This window comes from Dipodomys merriami, unplaced genomic scaffold (assembly GCF_024711535.1).
Source record: "Dipodomys merriami isolate MVZ:Mamm:240054 unplaced genomic scaffold, mDipMer1.0.p SCAF_17, whole genome shotgun sequence".
Lineage (NCBI taxonomy): Eukaryota > Metazoa > Chordata > Mammalia > Rodentia > Heteromyidae > Dipodomys > Dipodomys merriami.
The window spans coordinates 31,459,201-31,474,619 of NW_027203048.1; the positions used below are offsets into that span (position 1 = coordinate 31,459,201).

Here is a 15,419-nt window from a genome sequence, read left to right on the forward strand (position 1 = left end):
GTGTGCACATTGCTCATGAAATGGCTTTGGTACAGGTAGATGACTATCCTGAGGTTTTTCTTTTTCTTCTTTTTTCTTTTTTTGTGCCCATCTGGGGCTTGAACTTAGAACCTGGGTGCTCTTCCTGAATTTTTTGCTTAAGGCTAATGCTCTACTACCTGAGCCACAGCAGCTCACTTCTGGATTTTTAGTAGTTAATTGGAGGTGAATGGACTTTTCTGCTCACACTGGCCTCAAACCATAATCCTCTAATCTCAGCATCCTGAGTAACAAGTATTATAGGCATGAGCTCTGCTATTGTGATTTTTTATTCTTTTTTAATATATAATTTTTATTGTAAAGCTACTGTACAGAGGCGTTACAGTTACATAAGTAAGGTAAGGAGTACATTTCCTATCATGCATTTTTACCCCTTTCTTATGTTTTTGTTTTTGTTTTTTTAATATGTTCTGGAGATTTGGGCACTTTTCTTTTAGCAGAGTGGACTTAGAAATTAAATCCATGCTCCTAAGGGGACACACAAACCAGTGTGGGAAGGGGAGATCTTGCGGGCTCGGTTTAGCTGTAGTTGCCATGAACTCCCTGCCATTTTGCTGGGGATGGTAGAGCTTCGCGTTGTCCAGTGTGAGCTAGGGTAGAGACTAGATGCCAGGGCCTCCCTTTCCATAAAAGTGGCAAGTCCAAGCCCTGCTGAGCATGACTGTGTTCTCCCTCAGTTGGAGTTACTGGAAGTGCGCAGACAGCAAGAGGAAGAAGAGAGGAAGAGGCGGCCACCTTCTCCAGAGCCAAGCACAAAGGCTTCAGAGGAGGCCGAGTCCCAGCAGCAATGGTGAGTCACAGGCAGCAGGAGAGGCTGGAATCTTCATTACCATAGCAATCGTGAGGGTTTTTTTCCTTGCCTTGTGAGGTCTGGCCACATCCCTTCCTGCTCATTATTTCATTATGCCATTGAAAATCCACGTTACCCCCAAGTCACACCTGAGCACATGGACTGTCTATCGTGCAGTCACCTAAGCCATGTAGGTGGCAGAGCTGGAATGTAGGCAGTGCCTCTTGGACTGTGTGGGCACTGTGCTGTACATAGACGCACACACACGCACTCAGGAATTTCCATGGCATTCAGTGGGTGGGCTTCCCCACCCAGACTGCAGGCCAGCGATTTCGCAGTAGTTGCATGAAATTCTGGGTAATTTCACATAAAGGGAGAAAGTATTCTCAGTTTGCAAAAGGCTAGTTATGTTGGTACAGTATGAGCAGCCTGAACCTCTGGTGGGCATGTGGACAGGGCTGTCCCTTAAGCTTATTCCAGGTGAGATCTGTCTGAAACGTGGAGGTTACAGGGTTTTTTAAAAAGTTGCATTGTGTGAAAGAGTGTTGCTTATTTCCTTTTTCTCTTTTTCCCTCCTTGCCCTTCTCTCTCCCCTCCTTTCCTCCTCCTGCTTCTTTTCTCTTTCCCCTTCCCCTCACCTAACAGGGATACTTCAAAAGGAGAGCAAGTTTCCCAGAATGGTTTGCCGGCTGAGCAGGGATCGCCACGGGTTAGTTACCGCTCTCAAACCTACCAAAACTACAAAAACTTTAATAGCAGACGGACAGCCAGTGACCAGCCATGGTCTGGAATGTGAAGTTCACTACCACACTACCATTTGTCAAGAAACCACTTTTTCCAGATCCTGTTGGTTTTGACTTTTTTTTTTTTTTTTTGGCTTCCACTTCACCCAAAGTGTTAAAAATTTTACTTAATTCATAGCCTTTTGTGATTTCATATATGTTTGCATTTAATCCATGTTTATTTGAGTCTCCTAACTGATGGATTCTCGATGCCTGAAAGCAGCATACTTACTTTTTGTTTATTTATTGTGAGCTTTTTACTTTATTAAGATTTTACAGCAAAAGCCTTACATGAGTAATTGAAATTAAATGTGATTACAGCATTATGAAGAAGAAAACTAGAATCTTAACAGGTACGGCCCATTCAGTTATACTAACAGGTCACAGTACTGCGCTATATAGGTACTGTGCCATTTACAGATGCTATTAACCTGCTAGTTGCTAGGGCAACCAGGAAGCTGGTGCAAAAGGAAGGAGATGTTGAGTAGCGAGATTACAACTTAAAGTCAGCTGTGTAACATTCCAAGAAGGATGCATTATTTCATTTCATTGAAGATGATAAGGGGATGGGGGGGGAGAACTAAGATATTCTCAGGAAACTGTTTAACTTTTCAGTACAGGATTGTGATATTTGAGAGCCTGGGGTCATTTAGTTTTACAAACCAGTTTCACTCTGACCTTTTTTCTGCCAAGTCCCTAGTTGAGAACCATAGGCTTCCTTGCAGCCCACATTGCTGCCAGCCTTGGACGTAAATTGCCCACTGACTGCTGCCACCCCTGTCTTGGTCACTGTCAGCCCTGACCAGACATGGCAAGTGCCAGCAGCTCACAGAATTCTGGAAGCCTGCCTTAGCAACTTCCTGACCTCTGTTCAATGCTTTCGGGGTGTCAAACTGAATTTCCCAAACAAATGGAACAAAAGCCATTCTGGTTCATCCTGATTACTTGAATGACACACTGCAGGACCTGTGCCAGGGAGCACTTGGGAGCCTCCTGGTTTCAGAGGTGACTTAGGTGTCTGGGAATAGAAACTCAGTGGTACAGCTCGAGTGAATCTGGCTGATGCATTCGTTTTCTCAAGACTTTTTGTGGAGCTCTCTAGTGAAGAGTCTTCTAAGATGGCATGTTACCAGGCCACCAGCAAGAATTGAAAATGTTTTAACAGAAATCCTTTTCCTTAGGAATAAAAGCTGATGAAAGAGGTGATTTCCTGATCAAAACAAAACAAAATCCATATTGCATCAAAGCCTTGTGAGACATTCAGTTGCTCATTTGCCATATTTAGATGTGTTAGTGAAGTCAGAAACCTGTTTTGGTATGTGTTCTCCATGAGTTAAGTCTGATTTGTCTTTTCATTTCATGATGCATGTCTTTTTTTTTTCTTTTGTCAGGATAACATCATATAGCATCTTGTTTGTTTTTCCTTATCTCTATGTACATATCTATCTACTTGTGACTGTAGATGGGTATATAGATAGATGCCAAGCCTCTTAATGTTCTGGGGTAGTGTGCTCCATTATTGGGTCTCTGCCTTAAAACACATCCAAATTTATCATGGAGGAAAAAACAAAACAAAACAGAAAAACCCTTGCTTTGATCATTAAGGAGCCCTAAAACATGTGTTTCTGGCCCCAAGTTAGATTTGTGTGTCATTGACCTATACGTATATGTTACCATATATGTGTGTATGTGTATGTGTTTAAATTTTGTATCATCCAGACCAATACTCAAGTTTTAATGCTTTTTATATTCAGAAGACAAAATAGAACCCCACATACACACATAAGAAAAGAGTGCTATGATGCTTCTGTAGCCTTTGCTCCATGTCTATTTTTAATCTAGATTTTTAAATGGTAGCTTGCCAGAACAAAATTGTAATTAACAATTGGATTGCATTAGAAGAAAAAAAGGCCATTTCATTCTTTGGAGTGATGATGCAGAGACTCAAGTTAATGAACTTGAAAGTGGTGTTGCTTCATGCACTTTGAAAATCAAGCAGGAGTTTCCTGTGCTACTAGTTGTCACATTGCATTTCTGTTCACCTCCCGATTTAAGCATCTCAGATGTGGCCAACCACTAAAGCACTGTGGACTAATGCTGGAGAGGAGCACTGGGGTTGGTGAGGGGGGAGTGTGTCCACATGTACTGCTGTTTGATCATAGCATCATGATTTGCTTTTGATGTTTGTCTCTAGTGGTGTGTTGTCTGTTGGCATGCTTAAAGCACATGTCCATTAAAATTCATTTTGTTCCTTTTATTTTCCTTGTTTTCTTGGTTAGTGACTCATTTGCATAAACATTAATTAGCTCTTGCATACTGGTTTGGGGTTTTCTCTTTCCCTCTAATTCTAAAGAAAAAATTTTTGCTGCAGAATTTCCCTCCGAAGAGATTTCCCCGGACTCCCCTTACCTTGGAGTCGATCAGTCTGATAAACTAGCTTTTTTCAGATAAATGTCTGTCTCTCCAGGTCATCACTGGCTTTAGTGGCTTTCAAACCAACTCTGCAGCATGAAATTTTTTTTTTAACTTGGTTTCTGAACATCCTAACTAACCCCATGTCTCTCTGGACTCACACTTTGTACACCAAACTCATTTACTCCTCACCACAAGTTTCCTGAGGTCTCATGCTAGAAGAGATTTGTCAACTTTAAAATCCACTCCTTTTCTTTTAATTCAGTTTGCTTTTTAGTTGTTATTACTTCCTCTCCTACAATTCTCTCCTAAAAGTGAAAGAGAAGCCAGGCACAGTGGTATACACCTGCAATCCCAGCTATTTGAAAGGCTGAAGCAGGAACACTGGGAGCTTGAACCCAGCGTAGACTTACATAGTAAGACAGTTCTCTCTCCCTTTCCCCAAACAGTGTGAAGGGGGTGGGGGTGGGGGTTGTAATAGCATCTGGCTCATAAGCACAACTCTATAGGCTGACATACGTAAAGCCTCTCTCTCCCCCCTCATCCCCGAGTCTCTTTTTTCTCTTCTCCTCTCTCCCTCTCTCCCTCTCTCTGTCTCTCTGACACACACACACACGCGCGCACACACACACACGCGCACACACACACACACGCGCACACACACACACCTTTCTGCCCTAATAATACAGTTGTCCACATCACTATGACAGTAAAGAATTGAAACCACCTTAAATTGTACAGCCTCTAGTCACACTCTAAACCTTGATGTCAGGTACAATGGCTTGCATAAACTAGTAACGCTCCACCCCTTCCTAAGTTTTCACCAGCCCCTTTCCCAGAGAATGAATTTTGTTTAAAATGGAGCTTTTGGACTCAGCCAACTAGATAAGACCTAAGCAAGAAATCCAATCCCTGAGAGTTGACAGATCTGTGTTCCAGTGGTGGTGGCCAGTCTACCGCTTCTCCTGCCAAGGTTGTTGCTGCTAATTCGGTGTCACTCGGATTCTGGGCAGCAGTGGTGGGGGATGTAGCTAATGAGTATGCCATTGACACCTCCGTGTTTGTCTGTGTATGAGGGGTGCAGGTTGTCTGTAATCCACTAAAGCGTCAGCCACACCCAGCTTTAGTAACTCGCTAATCCGCGCCCTGGGTGTATCAGCCGGGGGCTGCTACAGTTCATGGTACACAGTTGATGGTACACAGGCTGAAAACGATAATGAATCAAGAGAGCCTACTCCATGTTCAAAGCCGAAAAGCCGTGAGGGTCACAGTTTAAGTGAGCTTGGGAAGGAACGCTCCCGAAGACGTCTCCAGCCTGCTGGGTCGGAGCCCTGGAAGCCTGGCTGTCTCTGGGCTTTCTCGTCTCAGTGCAGCAAGGCACCGTGATCAACCACCCGTGATGGGGAAGGCCCTGGTTCTGTCTGTGTTTGGGGGTAAATAGCTGTGTGGTGTTGAGTGACTGTGATTGGCTTTTCCAGCTCCTTTAACACCAACTACAACCCACTCACCATCCACCTTTCGGCAGATGTGACTCCATTGGTGTTTGTTGACCTGCCTTTTTTCCTTCCAGCCCTTAAGCTCCGAAGTCTAACGGGGAAGGGAGATGTGAAATGCATGACTGTCATCCTAATTCTGCATGTGTTTATGACAATGTGTTGGGGGTGGGGGGTAGGCAGGGAGGCAGAGCATTTTCAGAACCCTGAAGTCTCTCCTTGTCGCAGTGTGTGGGAATGCCGGGTAGTTCTGGTAGAGTTGTGTCTCCATCTGTTTGTGAATGCCCTTTTGCTTCAACCTCAGCCGCCCTCTGGTGGCACCCTTGGGTGTAAGGTGGCTGCTGTATAACGTCCATTCTCTCTCATATTTAATGTGTGATTGTTGCTGTTGTCCTTTTGTTTTAAAGTAACCCTAAGAGGAGATGGTCTAAGCTATGTCCAAGAAAACGGAGGTATCAGGGGAGCAGAGTGCAGTAAAACTCACCCTGGCATTTCGCTTTTCTCATTCTCCCCCGCAAGCGGGCGGCCCTTAATCCATTCCCACCTTCTAATGTCCTTGGTGTCCAGCTGGCTTTGTGGGGTATGCAAGGGTTTTACTGTACTGCCTCCATCTGTGCCAGGCATTTATACACAGCCACATGTGCGAGTCAGTCAGAGCGTATGCAGTTGCCTGATGGCTCCTGAGGTTAGCTAAATGGCCTCTCTGCTGTCCCTAGATGACAGATACGGTGGACACCAGCGAAATGGTCAATGGCGCTGCTGAACAGAGGACGAGCTCCAAAGAGTCCAGTCCTATCCCCTCCCCGACCTCTGACCGCAAGGCCAAGACTGCACTCCCAGCCCAGAGTGCCGCCACCCTGCCCGCCAGGACGCAGGAGACCCCCGCGGCCCAGATGGAAGGCTTCCTAAACCGGAAGCACGAGTGGGAGGCCCACAACAAAAAAGCCTCAAGCAGGTAAGGGCAGCGCAGGCGCAGCAGCCAGGGAGACACAGTATCCTGTGCAAGGACCGAGGACCACTGGCCGTGCCCGGCCTGGTGGAGGAGGCCGGGCTCCTGTGCTTTCACAGACGCAGTAACCACTGGGTTTTGCTTCTGCTTTGCTTCTACACTGTAATACAGTGTCATTCTCGGTTCATCCTAAGAAAGAATTTACTACATGGAGGAATCTTCCTTAAGTTTAATAATTCCTCTGTAGGATTCCTTGTGGGATCTACCTGTTACATTTCCTCTGGTCTTATCCACGTCAAATCAAACAGATTGTAAAGGGTGCTTTCAGTGGTCATCTATTAAATGGCAAAAGATGATGTAAAACTCATCTGACTCCAAAGTCTTTGTGCTTAACAAATAAACTACTGCCTAGGATCACAATTATAGGGTCGTGGCGGTTGCACACTACCTGGGGTCGTGCTATCTATATCTGTCCTTCACATTGACCGTGACATACATGCAAATTCATGCATTTGTTGTGAAAAATTAACATGACCATTTGCTGTACGTAGGGAAAAGGCCACCTTAGTCCAACAAAGGTACCCAGAAGTGTTCGTGGCTCTGGATCTGCCACCTTGTGAAGTGGCTGAACCACATACACAGTGCCACCAAGAGTGGAGGAGCTTCCACGTGAGACCAAGCATGTTTCAAACAAGTCCAGCCTGGCCCATCGCAGAGAGCCTGAGCACCAGCATTTCCCAGCAGAGCTGAACGTGCCTTTACCTAAGACAGGACCGCATTTCTCCCCCAAATTCAGAGATGGCGCCCTCAAAAGTTGCCACTGCAGCCCCAGGAGTCTGAAGGAATTTCATCCTGTTGTTTAGTGCCCAGTGCAGTATTTTTTAATGAGAGTATATTTGATGAGAGGTCATAGCGTAGTCACATGATAGTCATTTTCACGTCAAACAGATTCTTAATTCTTTACTGCCATTGACAGATCTTTCTTTACTATGTGTAGGTCCTGGCACAATGTATATTGTGTCATAAATAACCAAGAAATGGGTTTCTACAAAGACGCCAAGACCGCTGCTTCCGGCATCCCTTACCACAGCGAGGTCCCTGTGAGTTTGAAGGAAGCCGTCTGTGAAGTGGCCCTTGACTACAAGAAGAAGAAACACGTGTTCAAGCTCAGGTGAGGGCTGATGTGTTTTATGGTTACTGAGAATGACTGTAGATTTACCTTTCCCTTGGGTTTTTATTTTTTTATTTATTGTGTGTGCATAAGTTATTTTTTTCCTTCTTTTTTCCAGTACTGGGGTTGAACTTGGGTCACTGAACTTGCTAGGCAAAGCTCTACCACACCTCCAGCCCTGGGTGTGGTTTTCTTTCACCAACACTGTGATGGGTTGGTTGGGCGCATTTGGCAGTTTGTCAGGCGGGGTGCAGGCAGCATGATCCCTCAGGGGCTCGTCCTGCCGCTGCACCAGCAGTAGCCCTTCCTTAATCCAGCCCAGGCTTCACTGGGTGTCATGAGGAAGTTCCTCCCATGGATGACCTTGTTCTGAGACATACGAGGGGAGATCTAGAAGGGTTTTTGTAGGTAAAACAGACTCAGGAACAGGATTCCCAAAGGGCTATTGTTTTTGAAGAGCTTTCACTTGAATTCAGTTTAGACCAACAATCAAGGATGCCAGTACTCTTTGTTCTACAACAAAGGTACATACAAAGGTAAATTTTGTTTGGGACTTTTTTTTTTTAATTGGTGCCAGTCCTGGGGCTTGAACTCAGGGCCTAGATGCTATCCCTAAGCTTTTATGTTCAAGGTTAGGACTCTCCCACTTGAGCTACAAATCTACTGATGGCTTTTTGGTGGTTAATTGGAGATAAGAGTCTCGCAGGGTTTCCTGCCCAAGCTGGCTTTGAATCATTCTCAGATCTCAGCCTCCTGAGTAGCTAAGATTACAGGCATGAGCCAACTGGTGCCTGGCTTATGGTTAAAGTACCAAGCAGCTATGGATTGGCCTAGGGTATTATATGACTTCTCAATGTCCAGGGGCTGTTGCTGGACTTGCGTGCATCTCCAGGCATGCTTGATGTTACAGGTGAAATTCTTGCTAATGTTTCTCATGTCAATCTGTTGCCTGCTCAGATCCCACATAGAATATGGAAATTAGGGTACTTACATTAGTAACTTACTTTTTTTTCCCTTGTGATTACAGACTAAATGATGGCAATGAGTACCTCTTCCAAGCCAAAGATGATGTAAGTTACTAGCTTTTGTTTTTCTCAGATATGTAGGCGCAAGTAAGTTTATGTAATGTTGTTCGTCTAAGTAATGATCAGTAGCCACATGTCACGTGGTCTGCACAGTCTCTAGCACTGGACGCTTCTCTCCATGTCCCTGGAAGGCGGCACTTGTCATCCTGTGTCCCTCTGTGATGGAGAAGAGCTAGTACTTACACTGGAGTTGAGGGAGGAAGCCTTGCCTGCCCTTCCCAGTGCTGGAGAGCACAGAGAGGCGGCCCAGGCCCAGTCAGGAGCCTTCTGCACCACACACCTCCACCGCAGTCCAGCTGTTGCATGGGTATCTTCCACTCGAAGAAAAGACAGGCAACAATGTGCATTTGAAAAGGAAAGGCACTGGCTTGGGTGAGACCTGATTCCCTACAGTCTGTGCCCAGTCTTGTGTGGTTCGTATGACAGCACCCTGAATTTCAGCTTAGCTCTTCTGAAAGGCAGAGGCGCCTTTAGGAACCATGAATGGAAGCGAATCTGCTCAGCCCTGCTTAGCCGCTCCATTCCACGGTCTTTGTGTTGGCAGGCCTAGAGGGTCAGGTCAGTGGGGCTGGGGCTCTTCCCACTCCTGCCTCTGGGCCAAGTCTCACCCGTTTCCCCTGCTCTGTCCAGGAGGAAATGAACACGTGGATCCAGGCCATCTCCTCCGCTATCTCCTCTGACAAACATGACCTGTCTGCCAGCACCCAGAGCACACCAGCCTCGAGCCGGGCGCAGACCTTACCCACCAGCGTGGTCACCATCACCAGCGAGTCCAGTCCCGGCAAACGGGAGAAGGACAAAGAGAAAGACAAAGAGAAGCGCTTCAGCCTTTTTGGCAAAAAGAAGTGAACTCTTCTGTGTCATTTCCTGTCCTCCTCTTACCTTTTCAGTGAGATCCAGCATGCAAGCTCAGACCAACACATTACTCTGTGCCTAACGTTCCCTCCATGTGGTCAAGTTTTTTTTTTAATTTATAGAGCAGTTCTGGGGGGTTGGGGAATACACCTAAAACACTTTTATCTCCAAGTTACAAAAGTTTGAGGTGCAGAGGGAAGGCCAGGTTTGTTTTTTGGTTTTGTTTTTTTTTTTGTAATGAAATTATATAGATTAGATCTCAATATTTAAACTGTTCCTCAATTTTGTGAGGCTGTGTTGGAAATAACCTGCCTCCAGTGCTGTTGGTTTGCAAGGCAGCGGTGCTTAAACAATATTTCCTGTGCTCACCAGAGACAAGATGTACCAATTTCCTGGTTCCATCCTCTTCCACTTCCTGTGGTGACCCTGAGTCTTGACTATTAGAAATGCCCACGATGGGTGTACCTTTTACTTAAGCAGATCATGTATTATGATCTCGCCGCAGCCCTAGGGCAGTTCCATGTTGAAACCTACAGACCAAACCATTTGTATCTGGCTTCACTTACTAACACACAACATGCAGCTTTCCTGCATCAACCGCGACAAGCGTTCAGAATGTCGACACACACGAAGGAATAGAAAACTGATACTGTTTTAAATAATCTGTAATTTCAATCCTTTTTTTTTTGCTGAAATACATTATATTGTATGTTTGAGATAATTCTAGTACAAAGTATAATAAAATTAGATGTATAATAAACCCTTTAAATCATTGGTAAGTGTACAAGTGGAACGGAAGCATTTACTGGACAAAGTAATGTTACTCTAATGGTTACTTGCTCGTGCGTTGCCACACTGTGTTATAATTTGCTTCATTACCTTGCTGTTTGATACATAGTGTGCATTTCTCTGTCACTGTAACTATTGTAATGACAAATTTTCATCCTACTGCACAATCAAAATGGCATTGATAGGAATGAACTCCAGAGGCTGGGCCTGAACAAGGAGTGGTCGCTCAGGCCTGGTGCTCCGTCGTACGACCTGTACCTCTCAACTTTTGCCCTATCTGTTAAATATATGCTATGTCATTAAATGCTTTTAAATCTAGCATGGTGACTAATGGTGGTCTTTCCTGTCCTGGGAAATCACAAAGGAAGATATGGTGAGTGGAAAAGCATCATACCTTCTGAATTCTTGACATATTTTTGCACGTCTGGTGCACCAGTTTAGAATACCCCAGCAAAGAGAATAATAGATGGTATGAAGTAAAAAGACATCCAGATTTGATCTTTTACTTATAACAGTTACTAGACACAGGTGGCCAACTTTTCCTATAGAAGGTCAGAGAGAGTAAATGTTTTAGATCTTGCCATTCACACTCCACTCTTCTAGAACAAAGGCCATAGGTGGTGGTGTACAAAGCTCAGTGTGACTGTGTTCCAGTAAAACTACTACAGGAAGCATACTGGAATCTTATTATTACATGCCACATAATTTTACTTTGGTTTGTTTTTGAAATGTTTAAGGTTTAAAGTCCATTTTGCAGTTGATACAAAACAGGCAAGAGCCAACTTTGGCTCTTGGCTATGGTTTGCTGGCGCCAGCATAAAATCATTAGTGATAGACTCATCCCCCTTCATCTGGGTCATACCACTTGTATTCAAGATGCCATTGACACCAGTCACACACACACACAGTAACACTAGAACTTTCTTGTAGCTCTAGGTAAATGGTCATCACCGTCTTGTCCCTTTGTGGCACAGCGATCCAAGGTTTCCCTCTCATCTCACTATGACAGCCCTTACCTTACTCAAGATTGGAGTAGAATTGTTCAGTTTTCAGCAGACCAAAATGTGAAGAGAAAGCATGTTGAAAAAAAAAAATAGTTGTGATTAATTACAGCCTACTCCAGATACAGCCACACAGGTAGCCCAAATGCCCTGTCACATCTAATCTCATTAAAATGCTGTGTGCAGTTCTCAGATCTCTGGGTTTTGGACTTTGGGTGTGTTGTCCTTGCTTTCTGGATGGATGCACTGGTGGAAAATCCACTGGCACCTGAAAGTAGATGATGGGTGGCAAGAACATGAGCAGTGCCAGAAGACCCCAGACATGACACATTCCCTGCCAAGAGGCATAGCCCAACAGGATCCTGATCTTCAGTCCTATTTGGGTACGTCATAGGTTCTTAGCAAGGTCTTCCATTGTCTATAATATTTTGAGGATTGTGTACACACGTGTTAGTGGCTCTGATGTATTGTTAAATAATTTTCTAGAGCTATAGGATGGATGGTAACATGGGCTTCAGTATAAATCTGAAGAGAAACAATAAAGGTAAAGTGGTCAGGAAATGAAGTGGCATCCTTGATTGAGTCAGACCTTTTATCACACTATAATGTCTTCACCTGATGGCACCTGGGTGCTGTGCTCTGGTTGAATTTGGGTATACTTAGAGGCTATAGTTTTCTTGAGTGATGTTTCTACAATCTGCTGTATCCTGAATAGATGAAACAACCGTACATCAACCTCTACAGTGGGCACAAGTAGTTTACATTATTTATAGTGAAAATGGATTCATCCTCTGAAAATAATGAGCATGTGATTTTTAAAGTCTTTGTTATAAAGTCATGGTTTTAAGAATATTTAGTGAATTTTATTTAAGTGAAGCTACCTTTTCCTCTCACTAAATAGATGAGTTTTGAGCCGATCTTTTGAAGTATTGCTTTATAACCCCAAAAGCCATTAAAAGAAAAAGAAACATTGTGTCCATAATGCTCAGATTTTCCTCACCATTGAAGGTCCCAGTGAAATCCTTTACTTTCCATCTCTCAACACTATTCATTGATGAAGAGACCTCCTTGAAACTTTGAAACTGTCCCGTCTTTAGCTAGTAAAAGTATTTTGAGGTTGGATGAGAGACCGTTTAACACAAGCTTAGTGCTGGCAACTGCCTGTCTTGGATCACCAGATGTCCCCGGCTCTTCTAGTATATTCTCTAGGCCTGCAGTAAGTTACTTGTCTGAGAAAGCCTGGTTCCTTCGATGGCAAAGTAATGATTGCAAGGACACAGGTTGACTGCAGAAAGCTCTTGGCCCCCTGTTGGTCCTGTGTCTAGGCCATATTAGTAGACTGCTAAATAAAAAAGCCTATATTCAAATTTAGTATTGCAGGGTTTCCCCTTAACATCACTATATTGTATGAGAATCAACTTTTTTCCCCCTTTGTGCTCATGTCTCTAATTCTAACTACTCAGGAGGCTGAGATCTAAGGATCCCAGTTCAAAGAAAACCCAAGCAGACAAATCTGAGAGCCTCATCTTCAATAAACCAGCAACAAGCTGAACATAGAGGTGTGGCTGAAGAAGTAGAACACCAGCTTTGAAAAACAGCTGAGCAAGATTGTGAGACCCAGAGTTTAAGCCCCACTAGTGGCATCAAAAAAAATAATAATATTTTTAGTTCTCTACAATACAAGAGGAAGATTAGGATATTTTGTAATTTCTTGTTTGCTTTATCTCATGCTATACACAGGACATTCAGGACAGCTATACCAATACTCTACTGCCACTGGTATACTTAATGAGAGCAGTCTTTGCTTTGCTTTGCGATGGGGTCTCATTATGTTGCCCAGGCTTTCTCAAACTCCTGGATTCTTCTGCTTCAGGCTCCCAAGTGCTGAGACTACAGACACAACGTGTCACCATACCCAGGTATCTTCTTGACTAAACCTTACATTTTGTAATACTTAGAGATGCACGTGCAGTAGTAAGAAATAATAGGGCCCTCATTTTCCCTAGTGGAAGGTTCTTGCAACATTAGTGCTGTATCACATCCAGAATATGGTTATTGAATGTGAAGTATGTAGCTCACACCTGTAATCCTAGCTATTCAGGAGGTGAAGATTGGGAGGATCTCAGTTCAACATCAGTCAGGGCAAAATGTTTGTGTGATAACCTCCTTCCCCTGTCTCAACCAGTAGTTGGGTATGGTGGTACATACCTGTCAGCCCAGGTACACAAGAGTAAGTAGAAGGGCTACAGTTCAGTCTAGCCCTGACATAGACCCAAGACTATTCAAAGAATAAAGCTAAAGTGGCTGAGGGTGTGGCCAAGTTATAAATGGCATCATACAAGATGAAGTTGGTATGATTTAGAATTGTTTTAACAATTCTGTGCAGAGTCATCCGGGTAATATTCCTTGTGTCAAGACTTGATTTCTGTTGCTGAATAATATGCCCTGGTAAGGTTGTGCACAGTTCAGCCACTCACTGGAGGGTATCTGGTTCCAGTTTGGCCATTAAAAATAGGGCTACTGGACTGGGAATGTGGCTTAGTGGTAGAGTGCTTGCCTACCATGCATGAAGCCCGGGGTTCAATTCCTCAGTAACACAGAAAAGGCTGGAAGTGGTGCTGTGGCTCAAGTGGTAGAGTGGCTAGCCTTGAGGAAAAGCAGTTCAGGGATAGTGCCTATACCCTGAGTTCAAGCTCCAGGACTGGGGGGGGGGGGGGGGGGGGAAAGAATAGAGCTACTGTAAGGTTTGATATGAACATAGATTATTTTCCTTGGTAAAGAAATGCCTAAGAGCGCTGGGTGCTGGTGGCTCATGCCCGTAATCCTAGCTACTCAGGAGGCTGAGATCTGAGGATTACGGTTCAAAGCCAGCCGGGGAAGGAAAGACTGAAACTCTTACCTCCAATAATCCACTCAGAAAACCAGAAGTGATGCTGTGGTTCAAGTGGTAGAGCGCTCGCCCTTGAGCTGAAGAGCTGAGGGACAGTGCCCAGGCCCAGAGTTCAAGCTCCATGACTGGCCAAAAAAAATAAAAAATGCCTAAGAGCTGGGTACAGCCCCTCCCTTATCTGGCCAGTTCACTTAAAGCAGAATGCTCTTCTGTTACTTTCAGAACTGAATTAAAAGCTCCCAGAAGAGAAATAAATATGCATTTCACTACTTTTCAAGGCTTAGATCCAACTTCAAGGACACTGGCCACCCTAGAAATTATAAATGAAATGTGCAACTGGCCTGACTAGATGAAGAATATTGCAACTTGCTTGAAACGTTTTTTTGGTAAAAGGTTGGCCTTCTAAGAGTGTTAAGAAATGGAATTGGAGATTAAGTGGAAGTATGACTCAAGTGGTAGTGCACCAGCCGTGAGGGCATGGGGGTAGAATGGAATTGGAGGAACCTGGCTTTTTATGGTTGGTTTATAATTGGTTGAGACAGTGTTTTACTTAGCCCAGGCTGACCTTGAACTTGGGTGATCCTCCTACCACAGTGCTGGGCCTATAGGTATTCACTACCATACCTGGCTCCCTTTGGTTGAAATTAGGGATCAAGATAAGTGAGAAAGATATGTCTCTCCTATGTTATCTAGTACATTTCCATTCATGCTGATAATTCGCCATCAATCCCTCCTACTGGGGAGATTGAAAGAGGGAGAATCATTATTAGAATTCGTGTTGTTCCTAGGTAACAGCTCATTTTGACTCTTGTCCTGAGGCATGCCCTGGCTTCCTCAGTCACCTGGGGTTCTTTGCCTTTGTAGCACTGCTTGCTGTGTTTGCCTGGAATCTGCTTCAAACTGTCACTGTTTGTTTTTCTTGTGGCCAGGGTGGTTCACAGCAGGAATGGAATGCTAGAGACTGCTTTTGCTAAAGAGCACAGATTTGTCACTTGGGCCTGCAGAAGCCTGATGGGTAATTAAAAGTAGCATAAAAGTTTAGCCATCTTCTCTGAGCCCTTGGATTCTAGAATAGTATGTCTGATGGGTAATCATCGTGGGATAAAAATAGTAAATGCAGACACCAATGGCATTTTTTGTTGAGACGGTGGCTGAGGATTGAA

The 15,419-nt window shown here is 44.3% G+C and overlaps 1 protein-coding gene across 4 annotated transcripts in view; it reads left to right on the plus strand.

Annotated features, from left to right (window-relative positions):
• Sptbn1 (spectrin beta, non-erythrocytic 1) overlaps positions 1 to 10,683 on the plus strand; it is a 188,551-nt gene extending 177,868 nt beyond the window's left edge. For 2 of the 4 annotated variants that reach the window (XM_070025627.1, XM_070025628.1), the window contains 6 exons: positions 717 to 829; positions 1,475 to 1,538; positions 6,233 to 6,471; positions 7,463 to 7,636; positions 8,664 to 8,706; positions 9,352 to 10,683. In XM_070025627.1, the coding sequence (XP_069881728.1) occupies positions 717 to 829; positions 1,475 to 1,538; positions 6,233 to 6,471; positions 7,463 to 7,636; positions 8,664 to 8,706; positions 9,352 to 9,570 (852 nt within the window). In that variant the 3' untranslated portion in view covers positions 9,571 to 10,683. Of the gene's footprint in view, positions 1 to 716; positions 830 to 1,474; positions 1,965 to 3,002; positions 3,869 to 6,232; positions 6,472 to 7,462; positions 7,637 to 8,663; positions 8,707 to 9,351 lie in introns of those variants that run through there. The other 2 variants (XR_011372528.1, XM_070025629.1) reach the window with 2 other exon arrangements.
• The last annotated feature ends 4,736 nt before the right edge of the window (positions 10,684 to 15,419 follow it).